Source organism: Zygosaccharomyces rouxii (genome assembly GCF_000026365.1).
Source record: "Zygosaccharomyces rouxii strain CBS732 chromosome G complete sequence".
Classification (NCBI taxonomy): Eukaryota; Fungi; Ascomycota; class Saccharomycetes; order Saccharomycetales; family Saccharomycetaceae; genus Zygosaccharomyces; species Zygosaccharomyces rouxii.
Genome location: NC_012996.1, coordinates 1,256,411 through 1,281,867, shown reverse-complemented (window position 1 = coordinate 1,281,867; position 25,457 = coordinate 1,256,411). Strand labels below are relative to the sequence as shown.

At 38.8% G+C, this 25,457-nt stretch overlaps 12 protein-coding genes and 1 non-coding gene across 13 annotated transcripts; 10 read left to right on the top strand and 3 right to left on the bottom strand.

Annotated features, from left to right (window-relative positions):
• Positions 1–303: 303 nt before the first annotated feature.
• YPK9 (putative acid anhydride hydrolase) lies at positions 304–4,716 on the top strand (the record flags this gene model as incomplete). The annotated part of the gene is made up of 1 exon (XM_002498618.1): positions 304–4,716. One exon carries the CDS (start codon positions 304–306, stop codon positions 4,714–4,716), a length of 4,413 nt encoding a protein of 1,470 aa, XP_002498663.1.
• A 78-nt stretch (positions 4,717–4,794) lies between these two features.
• Positions 4,795–5,715, bottom strand: ZYRO0G15686g (uncharacterized protein; the record flags this gene model as incomplete). Its single annotated transcript, XM_002498617.1, has 1 exon — positions 4,795–5,715. One exon carries the CDS (start codon positions 5,713–5,715, stop codon positions 4,795–4,797), a length of 921 nt encoding a protein of 306 aa, XP_002498662.1.
• Positions 5,716–7,002: 1,287 nt separating this feature from the next.
• Positions 7,003–7,404, top strand: ZYRO0G15664g (40S ribosomal protein eS10; the record flags this gene model as incomplete). The annotated part of the gene is made up of 2 exons (XM_002498616.1): positions 7,003–7,054; positions 7,139–7,404. The coding sequence occupies 2 exons, from the start codon at positions 7,003–7,005 to the stop codon at positions 7,402–7,404; spliced, it is 318 nt and encodes a 105-aa protein (XP_002498661.1).
• A 335-nt stretch (positions 7,405–7,739) lies between these two features.
• PEP5 (tethering complex subunit PEP5) lies at positions 7,740–10,814 on the top strand (the record flags this gene model as incomplete). The annotated part of the gene is made up of 1 exon (XM_002498615.1): positions 7,740–10,814. The coding sequence occupies one exon, from the start codon at positions 7,740–7,742 to the stop codon at positions 10,812–10,814; it is 3,075 nt and encodes a 1,024-aa protein (XP_002498660.1).
• Positions 10,815–11,133: 319 nt separating this feature from the next.
• Positions 11,134–13,257, top strand: FUS2 (Fus2p; the record flags this gene model as incomplete). The annotated part of the gene is made up of 1 exon (XM_002498614.1): positions 11,134–13,257. The coding sequence occupies one exon, from the start codon at positions 11,134–11,136 to the stop codon at positions 13,255–13,257; it is 2,124 nt and encodes a 707-aa protein (XP_002498659.1).
• Positions 13,258–13,452: 195 nt separating this feature from the next.
• Positions 13,453–14,073, top strand: RRS1 (ribosome biogenesis protein RRS1; the record flags this gene model as incomplete). Its single annotated transcript, XM_002498613.1, has 1 exon — positions 13,453–14,073. One exon carries the CDS (start codon positions 13,453–13,455, stop codon positions 14,071–14,073), a length of 621 nt encoding a protein of 206 aa, XP_002498658.1.
• A 316-nt stretch (positions 14,074–14,389) lies between these two features.
• On the top strand, positions 14,390–15,154 carry ZYRO0G15576g (uncharacterized protein; the record flags this gene model as incomplete). Its single annotated transcript, XM_002498612.1, has 1 exon — positions 14,390–15,154. The coding sequence occupies one exon, from the start codon at positions 14,390–14,392 to the stop codon at positions 15,152–15,154; it is 765 nt and encodes a 254-aa protein (XP_002498657.1).
• Positions 15,155–15,436: 282 nt separating this feature from the next.
• Positions 15,437–19,438, top strand: ZYRO0G15554g (uncharacterized protein; the record flags this gene model as incomplete). The annotated part of the gene is made up of 1 exon (XM_002498611.1): positions 15,437–19,438. The coding sequence occupies one exon, from the start codon at positions 15,437–15,439 to the stop codon at positions 19,436–19,438; it is 4,002 nt and encodes a 1,333-aa protein (XP_002498656.1).
• A 181-nt stretch (positions 19,439–19,619) lies between these two features.
• On the bottom strand, positions 19,620–19,691 carry ZYRO0G15532r. Its single transcript has one exon. It is a non-coding gene; the product is annotated as a tRNA-Asp (tRNA).
• Positions 19,692–19,789: 98 nt separating this feature from the next.
• On the top strand, positions 19,790–20,011 carry ZYRO0G15510g (uncharacterized protein; the record flags this gene model as incomplete). Its single annotated transcript, XM_002498610.1, has 1 exon — positions 19,790–20,011. The coding sequence occupies one exon, from the start codon at positions 19,790–19,792 to the stop codon at positions 20,009–20,011; it is 222 nt and encodes a 73-aa protein (XP_002498655.1).
• A 281-nt stretch (positions 20,012–20,292) lies between these two features.
• ZYRO0G15488g (uncharacterized protein) lies at positions 20,293–21,870 on the top strand (the record flags this gene model as incomplete). The annotated part of the gene is made up of 1 exon (XM_002498609.1): positions 20,293–21,870. The coding sequence occupies one exon, from the start codon at positions 20,293–20,295 to the stop codon at positions 21,868–21,870; it is 1,578 nt and encodes a 525-aa protein (XP_002498654.1).
• A 1,364-nt stretch (positions 21,871–23,234) lies between these two features.
• ZYRO0G15466g (putative nitronate monooxygenase) lies at positions 23,235–24,308 on the top strand (the record flags this gene model as incomplete). Its single annotated transcript, XM_002498608.1, has 1 exon — positions 23,235–24,308. One exon carries the CDS (start codon positions 23,235–23,237, stop codon positions 24,306–24,308), a length of 1,074 nt encoding a protein of 357 aa, XP_002498653.1.
• Positions 24,309–24,380: 72 nt separating this feature from the next.
• ZYRO0G15444g (uncharacterized protein) lies at positions 24,381–25,400 on the bottom strand (the record flags this gene model as incomplete). The annotated part of the gene is made up of 1 exon (XM_002498607.1): positions 24,381–25,400. The coding sequence occupies one exon, from the start codon at positions 25,398–25,400 to the stop codon at positions 24,381–24,383; it is 1,020 nt and encodes a 339-aa protein (XP_002498652.1).
• Between the last annotated feature and the right edge of the window lie 57 nt (positions 25,401–25,457).

The following is a 25,457-nucleotide window of genomic DNA, read 5'->3' as shown; positions in this document are numbered from 1 at the left end:
CTGGATTCATTCATTTTTCATCTTTTGACCTTTCTTTTCAACGCCGATCGATACGCCAAGACTGGGTAGATTGGCACTTAATCCATCCTCATATCATTTCCTAATTTTCCATATCAATTGAAACCTTGTATCGGTTGATTAATATCCTTCTCTTGATCTTTCCTTGGTGCATAAATGTGCTGTATATATCAAAAAAGCAAAAGAGCGATTACCGGGAAGCTAAGTTCCCCTAGGATTAGAAGTAAATAAACTCGAACTTTACAGTAAATATCAAAAGTAGTGCATGGATATCTGATAGCCTGAATGCAAGAGATGAATGGATCTCGTACTTCAGATGATCGTCGTGGGAATAATTCACATGCAAGGAACCATGAGAACAGACTTTCGTTCTCTTCTGTACAGTCAGGTTCCACTGCAGCTACTTTAACTTCAGCATCAAACGCTGAGCAAAACCATACTGAACCTTATGCGGGTGCTGCTTTTGAGACCGTGCCTAGTTCTATCGTTTCATTTCACCATCCCCATTCATTCCAAACAAGCAGTGTGCTGGGGGGGTCGGTGGCTTCTAGTACTATAGGTAGAAGAGGTCGCAGGTCTGGCGAAGGAGATGCACTCGTTGATGGGCCTGCAGTTCATTCTAGAAGTCCTTCACGCAATCCCCACTTCAGGCTATTCACAGAGGATCAAATCGCAGATGCTGAAGGTGCAGCTTCCACTATAGAGGCAGCTGATTACGATACGTATTGGGATTCTACTCCGGCATATGAACAGCAGGTCTTAGAGGGTTCAAGGTTTAGTTCGAGAAGAAATTCACTACGTAGTCAATCTATGAGGTCTTCCATATTCACTAGAGGCTCATACGATTCTATGGGTAGAGATAGCGGTAGAGGTCGTTCTTTGTCGAGGACTCGCCCATTGCATCCACAACCGACTTATCACTCATCGGCGCACTCGTCTTCAAGTTCTTCCAGATACAGCAGAAGAGATAGAATTCCATCCGAATTGGAGGATCAAGGTGACGAGATGTTAAACGATAGATCCTCCAATGGTTCATTAGCGAGATCTGGTACAGAAGATTTTTTCTATGATGATGGTGATAATGTGTCTGGTCAAGATGACGCACATACCAATGGTCATCATAAGAAGCCAATCTACCATGCAGAGTACTTACAACCTCACTATCACGAGAAGTTTTATTCTAACCTACCGGCCAAATTGTACTATCAGAGATTTTACGTGGCAGAAGAAGACTTGGTCATTGGTATCGGTGGGTATAGAACTGTCAAGTTCAGACTTTACTTGTACTATCTCTTATGCATGTGCTCATTGGGTATGGTCTATTTATTAGTCAGATGGATACCGTACTATAGAGTTAAACTATATGGTGTTAAAGTGCCATTGGGTAAGGCTGAATGGGTCGTTCTCGAAAGTGAATTAGGGGATTTCAATATTGTTGATGTAGAAAGGGAATGGTACAACAGACCAATGAGTACAGTTTTACCCATGACAAAGGAAAGCACCGGTGACCGTAGTGGTACTTCATTTAGTTTTCACCATGCCGGAGATTTGAACCCTAATATTCCAATCTTGGTGTCTTTTGAATACAGATACATTACTTTCATTTATTCACCATTGGAGGATGTGTTTAGAAGTAATAATAATTGGACTGACTCCGATTGGGTCGATTTACCAACTGTTTATTCCGGATTGTCAAGCGGTGCCTGTGAGGATAGGACTTTGGCGTTTGGTCGTAATAGTATCAATTTGAAAGTCAAAACTACTTCGCAGGTTTTGTTCGATGAAGCTCTTCATCCGTTTTACATTTTTCAACTGTTTTCCATCCTGCTATGGTCTGCAGATCAGTATTACTATTATGCTGCCTGTATCTTTGTCATATCATTACTTTCCATCGTGGACACTTTGGTCGAAACCAAAAAGACCTCTGAAAGATTGGCAGAAATGTCTTATTTCAACTGTGATGTGCGGGTCCTAAGAGAAGAGTTCTGGACACATATAAGTTCTTCCGAATTGGTACCCGGTGACGTTTATGAAGTCTCAGACCCAGCCTTAACAATCTTCCCCTGCGATTCCATTTTACTATCTGGTGATTGCATTGTAAATGAATCCATGCTAACCGGTGAATCTGTGCCCGTTTCCAAAATTCCCGCCACAGAGGATACAATGTACCAATTACTAGATGATTTCAAGGATACTCAGATTTCTGGGTCCCTTTCTAAATCTTTCTTGTTTAATGGTACGAAAATTATTAGAACTCGTATCCCGAAGGGCCAGTCTGCTGCACTGGCCATGGTGGTACGTACCGGGTTCTCTACTACTAAGGGTTCGTTGATCAGATCTATGGTCTTCCCTAAACCTACTAATTTTAAATTTTACAGGGATTCATTCAAATATATTGGATTTATGACCATGGTAGCCCTCCTAGGGTTTTCCATCAGTTGTATGAGATTTATCCAGATTGGACTCGATAAGAAAACGATGATTTTAAGAGCATTGGATATTATTACTGTTGTGGTTCCACCGGCTTTACCTGCTACTTTGACCATAGGAACTAATTTTGCGTTGGGAAGACTCAAGAGTAAAAATATATTTTGTATTTCACCTACTAAAGTCAATGTAGGAGGTAAATTGGATGTAATGGCTTTTGACAAAACAGGGACGTTAACTGAAGATGGATTGGACATATTGGGAGTTCATGTTTCAGAGCCAAGTTCACATAATTCTTTTACCTTTGGGAAATTGCAGCAAAATGTCCAAGAAGTTTTCCCTAAATTTTCACTGAACGATTGTAGTAGCCCCAATGACCTGAGAGCTAAGAACTTCTTCATCTCTCTTCTTACGTGTCATTCTCTGAGGTTAGTTGATAATGAACTACTGGGTGATCCCTTAGATTTTAAAATGTTTCAATTCACAGGCTGGTCCTATGAGGAGGACTTTCAAGAGCATGCATTCCATTCATTGTATGACCAGCGTCATGAAGGTGACATATTCCCGGAGAATTCCGATATTATTCCAGCAGTGGTTCACCCCAACAGTAACTCGCCTGATAACAGGTTTACCGATAACGATCCTCACAATTTCTTGGGTATTGTAAGGAGTTTTGAATTTTTGTCCAAATTAAGGAGAATGAGTGTAATTGTTAAACCAAGCAGCGACAACATTTTTTGGGCATTTACCAAAGGTGCGCCTGAAGTCATCTCTGAAATTTGTAATAAGAATACCCTGCCCAAGGACTATGATGAGCTAATCCATAAATACACACATGCTGGTTATAGAGTGATAGCGTGTGCAGGTAAGACTTTACCCAAGAGGACCTGGTTGTATTCTCAAAAAGTTACGAGAGAAGAAGTTGAGTGTAACCTGGAGTTTTTAGGATTAATTGTTTTCGAAAACAAGTTGAAAGATGCAACTGCCGGTACTCTGGAAACACTTAGGGAAGCCAATATTCGAACTATCATGTGTACTGGTGATAATGTTCTGACCGCTATTTCTGTTGGTAGAGAATCGCGCCTCATTGATTCCCCTCGAGTCTATATCTCGTGCATCAATGAAGATGCTCGTATGGGTGAGCCCTTCCTGCTTTGGAGAAATGTAGACAATTATGAGGATACCTTAGACTTGGATGAACCACAATTCGCCGGCACTTTCGAAGATTACACATTGGCGGTTACTGGTGATGTATTTAGAATATTGTTTGATAACGAAAGCAGAATACCAGAAAATTATAAGGACACCGTTTTGTTGAAAGCATGCATCTATGCTAGAATGTCACCAGATGAAAAGCACGAATTAATGGAAAGATTGCAAAAGATGGACTACGTGGTTGGATTTTGCGGGGATGGTGCTAACGATTGTGGTGCTTTAAAAGCTGCTGACGTCGGTATATCTCTATCTGAGGCCGAAGCCTCTGTTGCTGCTCCTTTTACCTCTCAAATCTTTGACATTAGCTGTGTGTTGAACGTAATCGAAGAGGGCCGTGCATCTTTGGTTACTTCATTTGCCTGCTTCCAGTACATGAGTCTTTATTCTGCCATTCAGTTCATCAGTATTACAATATTGTACTGTCGAGGATCTAATTTGGGTGACTTTCAATTTCTCTTTATAGATTTATTGTTGATTGTCCCCATTGCGATCTTTATGTCTTGGACAAAACCCTATCATAAAATTGCCAAGAAAAAACCATCGGCCAATTTGGTATCACCCAAAATTCTAGTACCCCTTTGTGTCAGTATTCTTCTTTGTCTCTTTTTCCAAGGTATTCCTTGGCTCATGGTTCAGAGGACAAAGTGGTACATCAAACCAATTGTTGGTAGTGATGATGCAGTCCAATCCTCGGATAATACGGTCTTATTTTTCGTTTCCAATTTCCAGTACATTTTATGTGCCGTCGTGCTCTCTGTGGGACCTCCTTACAGAGAACCAATGTCAAAGAACATTGGATTCATCGCGGATGTGGTACTTTCACTCTTGTTCAGTGTAAAGCTGATGTTTGTCAACCCATCATCTTTCATGGGGAACTTGTTTCAATTGACCAATATTTCTAAGAAATTCAAATTTTTTATCATAGTATGGGCAGCAATTAATTATTATGCGCAGCTATATGTCCCCAATTATTTCAAAGGTTTATTCAGGAAGAAACGTAGTAGCAAGAAATACAAAAATATTTTGAGAGATCAAAATGTGTCTTTTTTAGCCTGAAATGTTGATTTTTTTTCTCCTTTAGAGACGTTGAATTTTCATTATGCATCTATATTTACCGCTATATTTAATTTCACCTCAATTAATAGAATTAGAAGCATTTCTCATGGATAGGAAACAATTCCAAAGAATTCCAACAGACGAGCTGAAGGGCACCTGAAAATGTTTAGGCATCAGCAGGAAATTAATAAACTGCACTAGGGGCCAAAGCAAATAATTACAACCAAGTGTGGACAAATACAGAACCTGAATCTTTTTACTAAAAGTCTCAGCGTTACCACCTTCCATCACATAGTTCGAATATGCAAAGAAACAGTATAAGGAAACAGGGGAGTAAAGCAATTGATCTGATAGAACTCTTTCTAGTACTTGCACCACTGTGGGATCTTCTGTGTAAAAATAGTTGAGAAACTTGTACCAGGGGACTTGGAAGAAAGATAGAATAAACCCCCAGAACATGAAACAAGCCCATCTAAAGAAATTAAACTTATGAGAGTCTGGAGCACTAAAATCGTAAACTGATTCATCATCATCTAGTGGTTCCCCATAATCGTTGAAAACCGATAAATCATCTGAATCATTATCATCATCTATTATTTGAGCCGGTCTACGGAGTCTACTCACCATATCATCAATTACTTGTGGAACTGGATCCATATGAGTAGAAAAATAACATAATATGCTCTGAGCCATGGAATCTGATATTCCAAACAGTAAAACGTTAGTGCACATAGTAGCTAAAAGTGCTGAATTTTGATATAGTTTTCTATAATGATTCGTAAACTTCAGTAATAGTGAGACCCATGTTATTAGAACTACTATGTGTGTTAGGGAGATTTTGTACACCTTGAATTGGCACAGTCGCCTAAGGGAATGTCTACGTTTATCGATCCATCTTATGAGTGGTGATTGGGAATCAGTCTTTGATCTATCGAGATCTTGACTAGCGTTATCATAATGTACATCGATTTGATCCCTAGCAAGCAGTTGAAGAGACATAGAGGGAGGCTAAGCACTTGTTTAATACTGAACGGTTGGTTTGATTGTTTGTACGGAGTGGTTTCTTCAAATGATGTTATAGATATTAAACCCTTTAGAGTTTTGACTTGATTCATGTTAGATAAGCCCTAGTCCAAACCCTAATCTACTTCTCTGTGCCCTGATTTTGCGCCCTGTCGGCGGCTAAATTAGAGAAATGGAACCTCGAGCCTGAAAACATAAGGAATTGGGCCTTATATGAGTCGGGATCAATGTTCTGACAGGCTGCGTAGTAGAGAGATGTATTTTACCGACATTCTAGAGGACAGAGATATCTATTGCAAGAAGCGCAGCGTGGTTTCTATCAGGTGATTTAAAGAAGATTCAAGAGGTAACTGACTGTTCACATTAGAAACCCTTTCTTTGGTTAGATTCTAACTATTATCAAAAAGATATCACATCCTAAGTATGACCAGAACTTAACACATCCTCTTGACACGGTTACGTAGAATATATATCAATCCCATAAAGACTATATCATTAGAATGAGCACATCAAACTACACATCGTTCAAACAAGTCATCACTGTTGGAGCCTAAAGCTACTAGTATCAAGAAATTCTTGCATTTAAGCATAAAGAAGGCAAGGGATAGCCTTCTCTCTTTTTAACTATTCAACTAAGAGTTATTCTAACAAGCTTTTCAAATTCTCGCTTTAACGTTTTGTTCTTGATTGTCAACTATTGTTGAACAATGTAAAAGATGAAAAAGCCTAAAACTTACCTTCTACTTACTTACGGTTCCAAGACAATCTTAATGAAACCGTATTACGTCTAACATAACCTAGGTTTGCACTCCAATACCATATCTTACGTAACTTTCCGGCCCTGAAACCGTCTACTTTCTTTTAATGTTCAAGGACCTTACATAGTCGTCACTGATTCCTACACCACCTAGTGCAGCTTTGGCGCTACTAGGGTCCCTATACCTTCTAACACTATTCCCTCAGTCTTTCCTTTAGCCGCCTATAAAAGTGACTGCAGCGTGACTCTTCTTTTCTGTGACTGTTCCTACAACATCCATACATCCATGCATCTTTTTCGCTTTCGAGATTTTTTTCTCACTTGGAAAATTTCAAAAAAAAGTTCACCGACGCACCGACGCACACTCGCGACTCATCATCAATTGCCGATCTTTTTCCATTTGGAACTTTTCAGCACGTACTGGTAGATGGAGGGGACCCCCCATATTATTGATATAGACTGTGTTGCAAAGGTTAGCCAGTGAAATATAGCCCTAGGTAGACAAGATGTTGATTCCAAAGGAAGACAGAAGTAAGATCCACAAGTACTTGTTTCAAGGTATGTGAATTAATGCAAACGATGAAAGTCGATGGTTTCCCGCGTTTCTAATATATTGAACGATTATACTAACATCAATAACAGAGGGTGTCGTCGTCGCCAAGAAGGACTTCAACCAACCAAAACACGATGAAATTGACACCAAAAACTTGTACGTTATCAAGGCTTTGCAATCCTTGACCTCTAAGGGTTACGTCAGAACTCAATTCTCTTGGCAATACTACTACTACACTTTGACTGAGGCTGGTGTTGAGTATTTGAGAGAGTACTTGCACTTGCCAGAACACATTGTTCCTGGCACCTACATGCATGACAGATCTCAAACTCAGAGACCTCAAAGAAGATACTAAGCAGAGTGCTGATCTATTATCGCGCTTAAGGGTACACAGTCGTGTATTTGTTATGTATATTGTCTTTTATTAATACAAATCAACATAGTTGGGAGGTCTAAGGACCCGTCGTGTAAGTGTTATAGGCGTTTTGGCCAATGTCTATTATAATATAAGTATACTATTAGTTTTACGTCTTGACCTTCGAACATGGTCACATGCCATAATTGCATGTGTGAAGATCATGTGGGTACTCTTCGAACACCTCAAGTTCCTTAAGCCCAATACCTAAATCTTCAAAGGTTCAGATATTGTAAAGAGAAATAAGTATATAGTGGTTTTAATTCCAACGAGCTATGTTCTTTGCATCATGGAGACAATTCCAATTCTATGAAAATACTCCGATACGGGATCCACTGCTGGGCAGTGATTCACCTCTCTATTCCGATCCTACTCTATCAGCAGCTTCACCCATTAATAAAAATAGGTTTGCCCTTGCAGTTAGATCTAATCATTTGAAGATAATAAATTTAAGTGAATCTAAAGTAGAGCACGAATTTCAAGCTTTCGAAGATAGTTTCCAAATTACTCATATAGAGACTGTAAATCAAGGGTTTCTGTTAGCTGTGGGGGAAGCATTAGGTAAACCCTCATTGATTAAGATTTACAAGTTGGATAAGTTACCTAATAATCCTAAATCTTATCATTCAGTCATAGAAGTGAGAAACGGTAATAACACTTTCCCTATATCCGTGGTTGCCACTAGTAAAGATCTAAGTTGCATAGCTGTTGGATTCGTTAGTGGTAAAATTATACTAATCAGAGGAGATTTATTACGAGATAGAGGATCTAGACAGAGGATAATTTACGAGGATGTGGGAAAGGAACCGGTTACTTCATTAGAGTTCAATTTGGATGCTTCCGTATGCTTCGCGGCTACCACAACTCGAATCATGATGTTCAATACTACAGGTCGTAATAGAGGACAACCTGATCTTATTTTGGATTCTCAACATGGGCTCAGTCTGAATTGCAGTTGTTTCAGTCCCTACAACAATGAATATATCTGTAGCGTCGAGGGTTCTATTGATTTCTATATGGATGGCGGAGAAAAGAAGTCCTTGGTGACGGAACTTTCAGGAGTAAAAAGAATCTATCCTGTGGATGAGGATCACATTTTAGTGGTGGTAGAGGCAGAATATGCAAAGTCTGCTGTCCTAGAAGTGGAGGAATTCTCGCAGTCGAACTCCAACAGAGTTATTATACTTGATCTCAAGAATCAAGTTGTCTCACTAAACGTATTTATCGCTAGCGCTATCATTGATGTATTTTCAGTGACCCAAGATAAAAAGGAAATCGTGTTGTTATTGACTTCAGAGGGAGTCATAGTAAAGATAACTGAAAAATCTTTGGAGGAACAATTGGATATCGTCATTCAGAAAGAATTGTTCCCCTTTGCCCTTGAACTAGCTAAGCAACATTCTTTGGAACCTCTAAAGATTCAAAATATTCATAGAAAATACGGTGATTGGCTCTACAAAAAGGGTTCAAGGACTGAAGCGGTGGAGCAGTATGTGGAATGCTTAGATGTAGTAGAATCTAGCGAGATCATTTCAAAATTTGGCATTAATGAATCACCGGACCCCAGAGGTCTAGGAAATTTAGCAAACTATCTTTGGTCTTTGATCAAGGAGAACAGATCCCATTCTGATCACGTAACTCTACTTCTGATCGCCTTAGTCAAACTGAAGGCCGAAAATGAAATAAATTACTTCATTCAACATTTCACAAGGTCAGGAGAATTTTCTCAGGAACTCATCAGTCAGGATATGGATGATGAGTCTTTTTTTTACTCAGATAAGAATTTATTCGATCTAGACCTGGTATTGGGATTACTCCAGGATTCTAAATTTGAACAACTTGCATATCACCTGGCCTGCAAATTTGCTAAAGATCCCGCCGTCATTGTGGAAATTTTACTTAATACACTGGATGACCCTCATGGCGCTATAAGATACATCAGAAGTTTATCAATTGACGAAACTTTACGAGTCTTGGTGACCTATTCTAAGCAGTTGTTAGAAAAATGCCCGAACGATACTAATATTCTTTTAATCGATGTTTTTACGGGTAAATTCAAGAGAACCGACTACAACGTAGACTTAAAGGAACCAGAGCATCCGCATGATGATTTCACAACGGTGTTTTACAGTTACAAGACTTTCCTAAGGTATATTAACAATGTGACCGGCGGGGAAGATGAGGCAGAAGTAAAGGGTTCTATGGCTCCAACTTATCATCCACCAAGAGCTTCATTAATTTTTAATGCTTTTATTTCTAAACCATTCGAGTTTGTGGTTTTCTTGGAAGCTTGTTTGGAGAGCTATCAGAGATATGAAGGTTCGAAAGAGGACAAACAAGTAATACTGACCACACTTTACGATTTGTATTTGACACTGGCAAACGAAGATGTACCTGAACGTCAAGAAGATTGGAGATCTCGTGCAGCAAAAGTGCATAATGAAAGTGAGAAGCTAGTTACCATCAATGAAAATGCTACCTCGAGAACTACACAGTCTAATAAACCCATTGACAATTCCTTAATGATGTTAATTTCCCACATGAATCAAATAGATATCCATTCGCCTGGGGAAGGTTCCACTGCTGAGCTTGACAAGGGTGCGAGGGCTTCATTAGTGAATACTTTCCGTTCTATGATTTTGACCAACGACCCTCCAAAATGTATGGAATATTTAGAAAAGCACGAGAGGCAAGAGCCATACCTTTATTGTGTTGCCCTCAAATACTTCATTTCCTCCAAGGAAGTTCTTCAGAAGATCGGTGGTGAGACCGTTCTCAAGAACAAAGTTCTAACAAAGATAATCGAAAAGGAACTAATGTCAGTTGTGGAACTAATCGGTTTACTGGGCTCCACAGATGTTGCCACCTACGGGCTAGTCCAAGATATCTTAATCAAACACGTTCGTCAGGAGCAGGATCAGATATCGAGAAACAAAAAATTGATTAGTTCATATGAGGCGGAACTAGAGAGTAAAAAGAGGGAACTAGAGGAACTTTTACATTCTGATGAACCTTTACAAGTGAATATCAAGAACAAGACTTGCTTTATGTGTCATACTGCCCTAGAATTGCCAATTGTATTTTTCAAGTGTCGTCACATCTATCATCAAAGATGCCTAAATGAGGAGGAAAGTGCTAAGGAGGGAAGAAGACTTTTTAGATGTCCAAGATGCATGGCTGAACTCGAAACTTCAGAAAAGATTTTCCAGACCCAGCAAGAAATGAGCAAGAAAACTGATCTGTTGAAGATCGCTCTTGACAATGGCGACGACTCCGAAGATCGATTCAAAATCGTTACAGAATTCATAGGTAGAGGGGGCTTGGAATACTCACATGTAACATTAGAATAATAAGCGTTTCAGTCAAACATAAATGAAAATAAAGGACGTAAATATTAAAAGACCTGTATTATTATATGTCTTTTTCCGCCTGCTTCATCTTCTATTTTCGATCTACGTCTTATGTTTGAAACAAGCGCGCGACACAGTCGAAAAGATAAGATGCCGGTGATGATTTGGAATCAAAATCATAAGAGATGGTAAATAAAAAGGTTATGAGGTTTTCGAATTTGGATGATCAATTACTTTTAGGTGGGCAAACAAGTTTTTTAAATTTTTTTAAAAAATTATTGTAATGCCAGTATAAGATAGTGATCATTACTATACCAAGATGTTTAGAAAGTCGGAGCTGTATAGTGAGTTCTGCCATCATCCATCAGATGCCATGTCACCTATCAGAGATTATGATAACGATTATTTCCATAAAAATGATAAAAAATTGCCAAAAGTCCAATTACATAAATATGGACCAGGATATAGTTATAATGAAAACTCGAAGCGGTCGAATCACTCATCGAAAAGACCTGCAAGTTTACATTTAGATATAGAAGGTCCATCTGCCAAGAAACAATTTTCACCAATTAATATTGCTCGATTTTCCGATGCAATTAAAATCAAAGAGACTCCTGTTGAACCGGAGTCGTTTACCAATTCTGAAAATGCCAAGTTCTTCAGCGTGGTTAAATCCCTTTATATGTCAGAAAATGAATACGGAAAACTTATAGATGCCTGCAATTTGGTCTATAGAAATGTTTTGCACGAAAACAAGACTTATCGTCACAAACTGCTCGAGCAGCGTTCCAATGAAGAATTTTTGCTGTTTGGTAATTTAGAAACGATATCTTCCATTAGTAGATTGTTTGTTACGGCATTGAAACGGATCATTTTAGCTGGAAACAACACAGGTGAAATTGATGACGACATTTGGGAACAGATCAGCACCAATAGTTCTTTGCAAAAGCAGATTTTGTCAGAATTTGACATCGGGAAAGCGTTTAACACTAATTTCCTTCGAATTAAATCGACTTACCTAAGTTACTGTGGATCTCACCGCAAGCAAATGGAATTGTTCGGAACTATGAGATCTAAAAATCCGCACCTCTTCTATCGATGGTATGAACACTGTTACGAAGCCTCTGGGAACCTCAAATTGGAGGACATCTTAAACAAACCAGTCCAAAGAATAGCTGAATGGTCAGCATTTTTGGAAACAATTATTTCACTAGCTCCAAAAATTTTAGAGAAAGATTTTTGTGCATCCATTGAGAAGGCTTACGATGAATACAGTTCCTTTTCCAGTTACATTGAAAACGAAACAGCCGAATTTAACTGTAATGCAAATTACGATTTTAGTTTGACACCCATAGAAATAATTCAAAGCTATGATTCTGATAAAGTTAAAGATTTTAAACCACAACTCGGGGTACTGTCCATGATTTCTGAAAGCCAAAGCTCCCAGAACCGCGAATCATCCCAAACGCTATCTTTGCCTCGAACAGAAGATAGCAGTGGCAGCGATGTTCACCTAAGAGCATCCAATGGCAACGATGTCCATCTACGAACATCCAATGGTACCAACTCAGTTTTTTCTGCTAGTTCAAGTCGATACTCTGGTGATACGGCAGCAGCTCAATCACTCGAACCATTGCAACGGCAAAAATTCCTGAGTATGGTAAGCCAAGTTTGTGGCGATTCACAACACACTTTAGCAGATCACATATCGACCTTTAAGAAACTTCACAAAGGGTTAATCCATTTGAAAGCAGCTCTAAGTAACGATGACATGCTTTCCATTATCGATATAAATCTGAAACATACCGATCTATGGCGGCGAGTGGTAGAATTCGAAAACATTAATCCTTCGCAAAACGTAGGCGCAGAGCAACCAATCCTCGTATCTTCAATGTGTTCTGCCTACACAGAGAAGTTGAAAAGGCAAAGAGAGGAAGCCACCATGATGAAACTAACATTTTTCGAGGGTTCAGTTAAAAGACCATTGAAGACAATGCTCAAGTACTGCGAAGCTGTAAGAGCTCGTCTCAAGGATCTCAATTCGTTGAAAAAGGATTACATGGTTTTCCTAAGACAGAAGACCTCTCATACACATGATTTCAAAAGAGATATTCTAGCAAAACATTTTGAACAGATGCATAGAAAGATGGCTCAAGATCTGCCGAAGTTCCTAGAATTGTTGCACGAGACTTTGAAATACCTGACCTTGAACTACCACAAAGTAATGTTGAAATACCTAGAAATATCTGCAGACGGTGATGATTTTCTCATTAAAGATTTGGAACAGTTGGGTAAATTGAAACGAGACGTCGGTAAGAATTACGACATTTTGCAAACGTATTCCACCGCAAGGTATTGTGCTAAAAGGCTAGTGAGGGAAAATTGGGAGTTCGATCAAGATCTTACTTGCAGCAGAGTGCTAAGAAAACTATTTGAGCTGTGATTTGTGAGCTTGATAAGTATTACTTATATTGCTTAAGTATGTTCTTTGAAAAAGTTGATGTTCATGTGACTGGAAAATTTTCAAAACCATGGGATAAATGAGATGAGATGAGATGAGATGAGATGAGTTATTGATTCAAACAAGATATTGAAAACTTTAGTAGGAACAAAGCAGATCTCATATAATATCGTCCAAATGTCTGCTGAAGATTACAAGAACTTACCGGTTACTGTAGAGAAATCTATACCTGTTAATTATGATTTGGGTAATCTAGCGGTTTTCGATAACAATGTATTGGATAAAAACGATCTAGACTCTTCAAATGCCTCCAGAGAGAACCACATCAAGAGTTTGACCCGTGACAACGTGCAGTTGCTAGTCAACCAAATCTTATCATTACCAATTAAAACCACAACGGAATCTACAGGTGGTTCCAGTGATCAAGGTGCTACTGTAGCGCTATTACACTTGCCAGAACCAACATCAGAATTACCTAGAGAGAAGCCACTACCAAAGCCTAAACCACCTACCAAATGGGAGAAGTTTGCAGCAAAGAAAGGTATTCAACCAAAGGCAAAGACAGGTAAAATGGTTTATGATGAAGCATCAGGAGAATGGGTGCCTAAATGGGGTTACAAGGGTAAGAATAAGAATGTTGATACTCAATGGTTAGTGGAAATGGATGACAACAAAAAAGGTACAGAAGATGAATTAGTCGATCCTAGATCGTTGAATAGAACAGAGAGAAAGAATTTAGTTAAGAAGAACCAAAGACAACAAAAGAAGAATTTGAAGAATGGTCTCAATTTAACATAAGATCCCGCTTGTACTTTTTAAATACGTATTGTGTAATAGATTCAATATCATGGGTTTTAATTAGATTATATTAACCACTACGAATTGCTACAGACAAAATTCTGTACAGTGTGTCTCAAGAACTGGGATGCCAAATAAACATCGAAACATTGAGATGCTTACGCTAGGATTACGTCTGTATATCTTCAAGACACGGCTCTCTAGCTTTTCTATAAGTATGGTCCTCGAAGCCAATTTTTAATGACAAGCGGAAAAAGCACAAGTAGCTAAACCTTATCACAAGGACCTTTTACAAGCTATAAAGGGTTAGAGAACCATGGTGGACTTGAAATCTTACATACCCATGATCGATGCGATCTTAAGTGCTGCTAATCCTGATCAGGCCACTCCTAAAAGGATAAGGAAGGCATTACAAGAACTATTTGGTGTCGATCTCGATAGCCGAAGAAAAGAAGTTAACAAGATAATAGTGGAAAGATTCCAAGATTCTCAGGATCGTCCAAAAAAATTGGTCAGTATCGATGAATTGGTGAAACAAGATGAGTCCACTGCCAGCCGATTGGTCAAGGGTTCGAATAAAAAGAGAAGCAAAAGCGCTAATAAGGATTCCAGTACCAAGAAGAAGAAAAGTGGTGAATCTACCGGTGGCTTTAACAAGACTAGAGTCTTGCTAGCGGAACCATTGAGTGAACTTTTAGGCGAAACTGAGTCGACGAGAACCCAGGTGGTTAAATCAGTTTGGGACTACATCAAACGTAACAATTTACAAAATCCAAATGATAGAAGAGAGATCCTGTGTGATGATAGGATGAAACCAGTGTTTGGTGAAAAGGTCACCATGTTTTCAATGAATAAAGAATTGGCTAAGTATATCCGTAATGCCCCGGACACCGCTACTGCTCCTACTGCTACGAATTCATCACCCCCTCCTGTGGTAAAGGAAGAATCCCAGGATAATAAACAAGAAAGTTCAAATGCTGGTAATTATGATGATGATGATGACGATGACGATGACGATGATGAAGATGACGATGATGAGGACGAGCCTGCAACCAGTGAGCATGAAACTAGCGACCAATAACAACAAGAGGAGTCATTTCAAGACGGTAGAAGTGGTCAAGACGAAAAAAAAAGGCATGGAAACATCAAAGAAGTCCCCTATCGAGCGTAAAATCTTTCTCTTTTCACAAGTTTTTAAATTCACCTTTACGAACGTATTGTCTTAGCTTGTTTCTCTTGGACGAGAAAACAAATATCAATAGAACAACTTGTAACACTAGTATTCAATAAAAGTATTACTTTGAAATAAACATCATAGAAACGCTTATTGGAGGGGCGTACTGTCACCTAATTCTCCCTACCTATGTCGCAATCCTCTAAGGATAAGCGATCTTTACAATCGTCAACGTCTTCTTCCACTGAGAAGACAGTTACCGTTCCCTCAGTGTCGCTGGCGTACACACCTAGAATTGCTGGACCAGAACTCTATGTATATACATTGAAACTATTACTACTGGAATATACTAATGAACCTAGATTTCGTAAGTTTCAGGCAGCTGCCGGTTCTCCTCAGCCGACTGCAGTACAACAGCAGCCGCCACTGGTAAGACGTACACCTAGAAGAAACTTTAGCGGTGAAGACGAGACTAGTCGTATATTTCAGATTTCGAATGGATTCAAAAATACTCCTAATAAAGTTATTAAAGAAAGCGATTGTCTTCAGGATGCTTTACCACGTTTAGAGAATCAATTGAGTAAAATTGCCATTAAGGAAGTTAAGATCAGTAATGAAAATCTAAGAAGAAGTCTACTGAAATTTTACAATGATGTGTTTTTAAATCCAAGCATGAGATCTACCTTGGACTATATGGAAAGATTCGAAGAGCTAGTGGTGCATTTCACGAAAGCTGCCAACGGTGAACTGAATAAACTAGTGATAGGTAACGTCCAGAAAGAATTACATGCACAAGTCTCTTTTTTTATCGATTTGGTGATTAACATCTCGAAAAATCTACCTACAGAGTTGGTAATTAAATTACAACGGTATAAGGAATCTTCAACACCTCAAAGACATCGTTTTAGAGAAGTTCGCACGCCTTCTAATGATACTTCTACTTCTACTGCATCTTCATCTTCATCTGCATCTTCATCTGCATCTTCATTAGCATCTTCTCGTGCCACTCCTCGTATACCAAGTATAGAAAAGCCAACTCCCCCTAAGCCTACATTTAGATTAGAGGAAATTACGCATTCTGGTTTTTTCAAAGAATTGTTTGGAGTGGATGATATCAAGCTACAGCAAGATGTGGTTAAAGTCATTAAGGAACCGCTGGCTGACATCTATTGTAAAGAATTAAGTGCCATTGGTGATAGTATTAGGAAAGGTACAGGAGCATTACAAATGAAGGATTTCCCCTCTGAAAAGGATTACAATTTGTGGGCCAATATCGAACTTAGCGAAATTGGATATTTAAAGGACAAATTTAATCCGGAAGGTAAACCCTCTAATCCAACTAGTATGCCACATTCTATGGTTCCAGAAAATCCAAGGGATGCATTTGTTGCACTTTCCTGTCGTATCTTTAAACATGAAAATTCAGTTTCAATGAATGCCTTAAACCTTTCAAAATCAGCATTGTTTTTCTTACAAAGGGCTTCCAAATGTTGGAGAGTAGAATTCTTTTCAACTCTTTCATGTCTAGTGTACACGGCGGCTAACTTGAGCATTTTACAAGACTCTGAACTCAACGAAAAACTCACAGAAAACGTTTTCAATTTTATGCAATCAAAAATCCTACGCTCGGAGATCCACATGGATACCAGTATGTGGAACGACGTCGATCAACAACAATGGATTGTTAATTTATATCATACTTCTAACCAATGTGTTATGTCTCTGGATAACTTGTTGTCAGCGTTATATTCATTTACCAAACCAAAATTTTCACCAATTCTTTCCTTCTACTACACATATATTGAAGCGGATCCTGCGATGATTTTATTCAAAGAACTTACAGGTGGACTTGATTTTGATGTTAAGATAAAGAAAAGATTACGCAAGACAATTTTTAAGGCAAGTGAAGACTACTACCTCTCACTCCTTGATAAAGTACCTAAGGACAAATCAATTGAAATCCAACATGTACAAAACGTAGGAGAATTGATCATAAAAGAGATACAGAGTTTACAAAAGAGGTACAACAAGCCATTATTAGACATTATCAACATACCATTTGAGTCTGCCTCAGTTTTAATTCAAGCTTTCGCTTCGGATGCTCCGGTTATGATCCGAAGAGTCGAAAAATACACAAGCGTAGGCCCGACGGACGCTCTAGAGATGTACGATGTGTTCAAAGAATTAAGAAATATCTACTCACAAGTTCAAACAAAAAAGGCTTTCCCCATAAATGTGGAAAAACTTTTTACCAAATATTTGTCACAACTCTGTGATGAAGCGAGTGCTAAAGTTTTGGGGGTTATTAAGGAATCCATTAAAAATGAAAATTGGGAACCTGTGAACCCAGAAGTTCACTATAGTGCCTCAGTGGTAGATATTTTCAGAATGATTAACGCATCAATCGGGTTATTCAAGCGGTTGGAATGGCAAAATAATTACCAAATTGCTAAAATTATTACATTCCTTCTCAAATCATTTTCTGACGGATTGCACTATTATGCTGGTGTAATCTTAAAGATGATTGAAGAAGATCTTTCCGATGATACTTCGGAATTTATAATTTCTGAAGACGACAATAAGGAAAACAATTTGGGTAGTGAAAAATCGAAAACATCATGGATGGATGGTATGAAAAGTGCTCTCAGAAATTCTCAACCAATAGAATTACCTAAACCTTATCAATTCAAACCTCAAACATGTGTTCTTTTGAATAATTTGAACTCTGTCATCGAAAAGTTGAACGATTTGGATGCGCAATTGAACCTAGAAGAATTGTCTGATACTATCAAAATATTTGAGAGCAAACACCAAAAGACAAAGAGCATTGCAAATAATATCGAACAACAACTGCATCAATTGTATACCATTAGAGTAATTGGTGCCGAAAACATCAGAGGCTTCAGCAGCATCGATGGACTCTCCAACCCTACCCTTTCTCTTGTGGATACTTCACAACAACGTGAAATTGCAAAGACAAAAATCATCCGTAAATCCATCAATCCTGTCTGGGATGAAGAATTTGAAATGGAAATTCCCGTTGGAAATACACGAACTATAGCCCTAACAATTTGGCATCGACCTTCAGGAAAGTTGCGTAGAAGTAGCCATGAAGTGTGCGGGAAGTGCTCTTTCCTCTTGGATTCTAAAAGGTATACTGATGACGGGTTCCCTAATGCGGTCACATTGGATCTCGACACACAGGGTAAAGTGTTTCTTGAGATTTCGTTAGAAAGTGAAAAATTAGATGCTGTCTTTTGTATTGGTAGGGCTTACAGAACAGTTTCTAGAGCTCTGGATAGGGCCATTGAACTAATTACACATAAATTTTCTGCTTTCGTCAATTTTGCATTTTCTAGATCCACTCTGAAGGCAGTTTGTGGTACCCATGGTACTACACAATCACCAAAAGGTGTTATTTATGATGCCATTGTTCCATTATTTGATTATTTGAATGCCAATTTGAATATTTTAGCTTCAAAATTGACGCAGCAGCTGTTATTCAGAATCATGCTGCGAGCATGGTCTTCCATCCTGGCTGCTGCTGACGGCTTACTCCTACCGTCATTATCGATGGCGAAAATTAAAAAGTTGCAAAGCACCAAATCCTTATGGGGGAATGCAATGCATGCCCTTGGTAATTCCTCTGTAGTCGGATATGGAAGACCCCTCACACAACGTGAGATAGAAGTTATTTTCATTTGGCTGAATGCCCTTTGTATCGATTTCTTCCATAATGGTGGTGAAGGTCCTCCATTGGGCGATCTCAAAAACAAGTACTATCAAACAATTTTACTCATCCCAGTTTACTATGATGAAAGTATTTCTGCATTAAAAAAAGAAGCAGAAAGATTGGCACCTGAATATACTAAATATTTACAACAAAAGACATTGGAAACAAATTCTCCTAGGGCAACAAGTACGAGATCCAAGACAATCGCAAGGAAGAAGACAATCATGGCAAATGCCACCAGAAAGAACAGAAAGAAAGCGGAGATGGATGTACAAAACGATGAAAGTGATCCTTTGGAAAGGTCCGCAGAAACTTTGGACATTGTTCTGAGAACATTAATGGCTAAAGATGAAGTAGAATATGTTCAAAAGCAACTGCACAATAGGAAGAAAATCAGAAAAAGTCTTACGACGGAAAGGCGGGTTCAGGCGGCTATCAGAGGCCAAAAAATCAAATAGTCCACTGCTACTGACTTTGTGACATAAACAAAAGATTTTTATTCTCATTTCTAAATACAATTATAAGATAAAGTGGGAAGTTCTTCATACACCTAACAGTATCGTTAGATGGAGAGCAGAGGCAAGTAGTTGGAGTCAACCTTGGTACAACTTTCCGTCAGTGGAGGCAAAAATATTACAACTCCGCGACGGGGAATTGAACCCCGATCTGGCACGCGACAAGCGCCCATTCTAACCATTAAACTATCACGGATTCAAATTACTTATTACGTCTTTTAAATAATTACACATTTGTTTATTAGATCAAAGAAATTAATTGAAATCATGTAGAATACTTGCAATGTTTGGATAATGCACTTATATGACCTGTTTAATAGATTAAAGATCCAATTGGGCATTGATTGGACGGGTGTCTTCAAGAAAGACTCATCAATCATGGAAACAGTCAGAGGTAGACATTACGGCAAAGAGAAGGAGAATGAGGATCGAGTGTTGGATGAAGTGATAGTATCGGCAGCTTTATGGAGAGCAACTGCCCCTAAAATCTGGTCTCTGCGAATTGGATATACATGAGTATTCATAACACGAGATGGTCTACAATCATTAAAACTATATACATACTTGAATCAAGAGGAAACACAAGCACAAGTGATACTGTGAGAATCAAAAGAATACAAGAGTACTTCTCATGTATGAACAAACAATCTAATCGTTTCAATTAGACCTTCTTTTCCATCATCTTTACGAAATGTCTTGATCTCGATCTCTAAAGGACCCGAACCAAAAAACAGTGGTAGCTGTTTAATATATAACCTGCAAGACTCATCTCAAAATAAAAAAGGCCAGGCTGTAACATGAGTATTAGTTTTGCAACTAAGTCCATTATATTGAAAGGACAACCTGTCAAGATAATACTTCCGAATGCAAAGAGTCCCGGTGCATTAGCGGCATTAGCCAATACCCTACTTTTAAATCCCAATCAAACTGGAAACGATAGGATAAAGAAACTGTTAAAGTTGGTTCAAAGAAATTATGTAATAGAACGGGACTTGGAACAAGCTTTGGCAAGTATAGGTAGTAAATGCTCTGACGGTGAAATTTTAGTAGATGAATTAGGGAAGAAGTTGGCTGAAATTAATATTCACAATTCGCATGGCGCTAACAGTAGAGTAAGGCAATTGGCACAAGTACTACCATCACTTAACGATGTCGATCCTGTTTTTGATGGAACCTTTAAGGATGCATCTAAAACGGATATTTTCCATTTATATGGTGTCAATTTATTGCACGGTTGGATTATCGACAGTAAGGAACATCCTCAAACTTATGAAAAGATATCTAAGCTATCATACAAAGAGGCTCAAAATGAAATAAAGTCAAAGGGCTCTATGACAAATCATATCAATTGCTTTTTCGATAGGTCAGACACTCAATTGACAGAGAAAGGGCTCGAGCATTTGAGAACATCAGTAAAGGAAGGTTCATTCGCCATTTTGTTTCGATACGATAGATTCTACACTTTACACAAGGAAAAGGGTGAGCTGTTGTACTTGGTAGTGGATAAGGATCTCCCAGGAGTAGTTTGGCATTCGTTAAGATCTGTCGATGGTGTAAATGACACCTTTTATTCCGGTGATTTTAAAGCAGTTGATGATGAATTGACTAAAAATGTTCAGGACTGGATAGACACGACAATTGCATCGGTATACGAACCATACAGATCCAAGATTGAAGTTGAGATGAAATACGGTATAATGATAGATCCCAAGACAAAGAAAAGAGTTACATTACCGACGTCTATACCGACTATCTATAGAGGTCGTGTAAAGATGAAACCAAACGTGGATAAAGAAGTTTTCCAAGAATTTAAGGAGTATATGAAATTTGCATATGAAGGTCGTGGTATTTCATCAGCAACACAAGATTCCTTGTATCGAGTCAACATTGGCTTTCAAAAGACAAGATTTCTAAGGAAAAGTATTGATTTACAAACCCGTGCTGTAGAGGAAATTATCGAAAAGAAGCCCGTTGCTAGTCTCTTCATTCACAGACCAAAGGATTCATACGATATGAAGTTGTCCATAAATTTGGAGCTACCTATAGTGAAAAAAGGAATCCTGAAGAATTGTAAAAGGCCCATCAACATAAGACAAAAACATAGAATCAGTTATTTTAAAGACCATTCAGATTGTCGAATTGATATTACCGATGTACAGAGAAAGACGAACGACACCAGGGTTGATAATGGGGAGAAAGTGGAAACTACTCGTGAAATCGAAGTTGAAATGTTTGCACCAGATTTACTACTGGGATGGGAAGTTAAAAATGAGGAGAGTTTCCTTTTCAATCAATTCGTAAGAATTCTTCTAAACACTACTAGTACTATAAATGAGGAACTGTCATATTTATCTAAAAATTTGGGAAATCAGTAAATCTTATTAAAGTTGGTCGAGTGGACGTGGAACAAGCGTGCGGCTGAGCGGCTTGTCGCTATTTCAATACAATGAGAAGTAACTTTACAAAGCTAAAAGGGCATTGATACAAATGAATATACCCAGAGGGTTTTCCACACATAGCGACACTCAACAGAGATGTATCACCGGCGGAATAGTAGTACGAGTTTAGGATAGAAGACCAAGATTATGAATACAATTCCCATTGCGTTGCGTTGAGAATTCGTACGTCAAGTTAAATTGTCCCGAGCTTTACTTTGCATTTATTGATTTTTGGTATAGCATTACCAGGATAATTAAAAAGTAGACTTTAGGTCGCTATAAAAAAAAAAAAAGGATTCTCCATTTTATCATTGAAATTTGGTCCGGGGGAGTAGTGGCTGGTTCTTTCTATGATCTATTCTCCTTGTACTCAAAAACGATTGAAATATCATCAATGCTTGGGGAAAAGAAAGGCTTTAAAGAAAGATTTTGATCGTCATGAGGCAGGTAGCACCAGCAGTAGTTACAATTGGTCCGAAGATCTCTCCCGGGTGAAATGGAAGGTATAGAAAAGCAGCATCAGCTCTTATGGAGCCTGTGGGAGTATTGATAATATTTTTAAAAGTGGGCAGCTGAATCCAGAAGGTATGGGAATACCACTTTTTTATGTAATTGACTCACACGGTTTGATAGCGGGGCTTTCTAAGAAGATACCCACATATTGCATCAGCAAATTTTATGGTTCATAAGAATGGCCAAGTTTGCATTCATAAGGTTTCCTTATGGGAAGTAAATCGGCATGGCGGTTTTATCGCTGTTATTTACAACTTCATTTCCTCAACCGAAAATATGAATAATTATGAACTCGCTTATAATCATTGTTCGATAGCCTTGAATGACTCGATAATTAGCGATTAAAGGAGTGGGGAGAAGGGGGCGATCTACAATTGGGTTCAAATTATAAAAAGATTTTTGCTACTTATTCTTCAAAAGGCTTTGATTCTTTACTCAACAAATGCACTAAATCTGTATACTAGTACATCATGAAAGATACAAATCCTGATTTGTTGGGTGCTACTTCAACAACTTGCCATAGCGGATCAATTCATAGGTTTCTGAGAGAATACCGGTGACTTTAAGCGGAAGTGGTATCCCACTATGTAATCATTATTTTTTTTCTAATAGCCAATCAGAAAGCCACTAGCTTCCCTTGTGTAATAATGTTAAACCATGCATATAATAAAGGATTTAGTAAGATTCTTGTAGAGACGCTCTCAATTTGAGGATTATGATATATAAAAAAGTAGAAGGAGTGGTGGTCTTGTAGAGTCTCGCTTCTTATACTCTGTAGACGTTTCAATATGGCAATGTCCAGACCTGCTACCATGATTTCACAAAAGCTGGGAATTATCTATCCAATAATTCAAGCTCCCATGGCTGGGATATCAACTCCTCAGCTAGCAGCTTCAGTTTCCAATGCAGGAGGTCTTGGAATGTTGGGACTCGGTTCAAGCAATGTCGACAAGGCTCGCAAGATGATACTGGAGACAAAAGAATTGACCCAAAAACCGTTTGGAGTTAATGTATTCTGTAATAACCCTCCTGTGAGAGATCCTATTCGTGAAGAACAATGGCTCAAACATTTGAGTCCTCTCTTCGAAGCTTTAGGTACAAAGGGACCCGATAGGGTCAAAGAACCTTACAAGAGCTTCTTACAAAATCCAAATATGCTCGAAACCTTATTGGAATCAAGACCTGATGTGGTTACCTTTCATTTTGGTGTCCCATCCGTAGAGGCTGTTAAAAGGTTGAGGGAAATAGGCATTTACACAATGGCCACAGCGACCAATTTGCAAGAAGCTCTAACCATTCAGAATTTAGGTATAGATGCTGTTGTAGCACAAGGTTTAGAAGCTGGTGGACATAGAGGTATGTTTGATCCAAACGCTAAAGATGAACAATGGAGCACTATGGTCTTGGTCAAGATATTGTCTCAAAGGCTAAAAATACCTATAATAGCCGCGGGTGGAATCATGGACGGTCATATGGCTAAAGCTATGATAGATGTTGGAGCTTCTGCCGTTCAATTAGGAACTGCATATCTCCTTTGTCCTGAATCCGCGGCTGACAAAGGATACCGAGAAGATTTGAAGAGCTCAAGAAGCCAGTCGACCCAATTGACATCTGCAATTTCAGGTCGCCCTGCGAGAGGTATCGACAATGATTTCATTAGATATTGTAATACTTTCGAGACTCCCTCTAGCGCAGATTATCCACTTGCCTATGATGCGTTCAAACAGCTGCATGCTGCTGAGCCTAACGGCCAATACAAATACGCAGCGCATTGGGCCGGTCAAGGTGCTCCATTAGCGAGGGAACTGGGCGCTGGAGATTTGACAGTACTTGTTGCTAAGGAGATGGGAATGTCAAATTAAATTAAAAATTAAATTAAATTAGTGAAGTATTAAGTATCTAGTTACTATAGCAAATACAAGGGACATGGCAAATTAATAACCAGTGCTTGCACATTGAGCATGTTTTGAGTATTCTAATGGAGTTCTAGAATTGAATCTAGATGAACTCTTCTGATAGCGTTCCCTTCCAGATGACCGCTCATAAGCAATTAAAGTTTGGTCACATTTCTTAAGCTCATCGGTTAACTCAGAATGGCCTCTGATTACAATGCCTCTCCATATGGAATAAACAAAGCTATGAGAGCCTCCGAAAGGTCGAATCTGGTCCTCCTCCAGATCCACAGGAGACTCCTCTAGATGAATATAAGCCAACCTCTGACCCCAAACTGCCCTTTTCTCTAACTGTCCCAGCAGGTAAGAGTATTGAGTCACTAGGGAAATATGTTTTTCAGAGGGCGACAAACAAATACTAATTCTAGATGACCCAATAGCCTTCACTATAGCGTCTACCACTTCTAGGATAAATTTTGCGCGGTTAGCGATGGACCCGCCATACTCATCCGCTCTTCTATTAGTCTTTGCATTTAAGAACCCATCAAGCAAATATCCAGCAGCTCCATGTAGTTCCACACCATCTGCACCAAACATCAGACTGGTCTTAGCAGCCCTCACATAGGCGTCTATATAAAGCTGGATCTCCTCCCTAGTCAAGGAATTTACAAAATTATCCACCAGACCCTCTCCATTGCGTGTCTCCGAAAATTCCTGTCCACCTAGTTTATCAATACTGAAAAGTTGCACAAACACGAAAGATCCACTCGCATGTATTTTTCTGCAACTCTCTTTCCACACCTGCATCTGCAATTTGGAATAACCGCTGTATTTCTGATTATCATCAATATTCGCAATGTCGTCATCATCATCACGGTCATCCCATTGAGGAAAAATACCACCGGCGATGACCAAACTACCAGGTTCCTTCATCGACTTCTTCTCACAAAATGGGTGTTTCCCTTGAAATCCAGGTACTCTTACCAATCTGTGATCCAATTTCAATCCATCGACCGCAATTGGCCGGTGGAAATCTTCTCCTAAAATGTAATCCATAACCATTTTTGACTGACTTTCATCATGGGTACTTTACTTTGATTGTCTCTAGTGCAAAATATG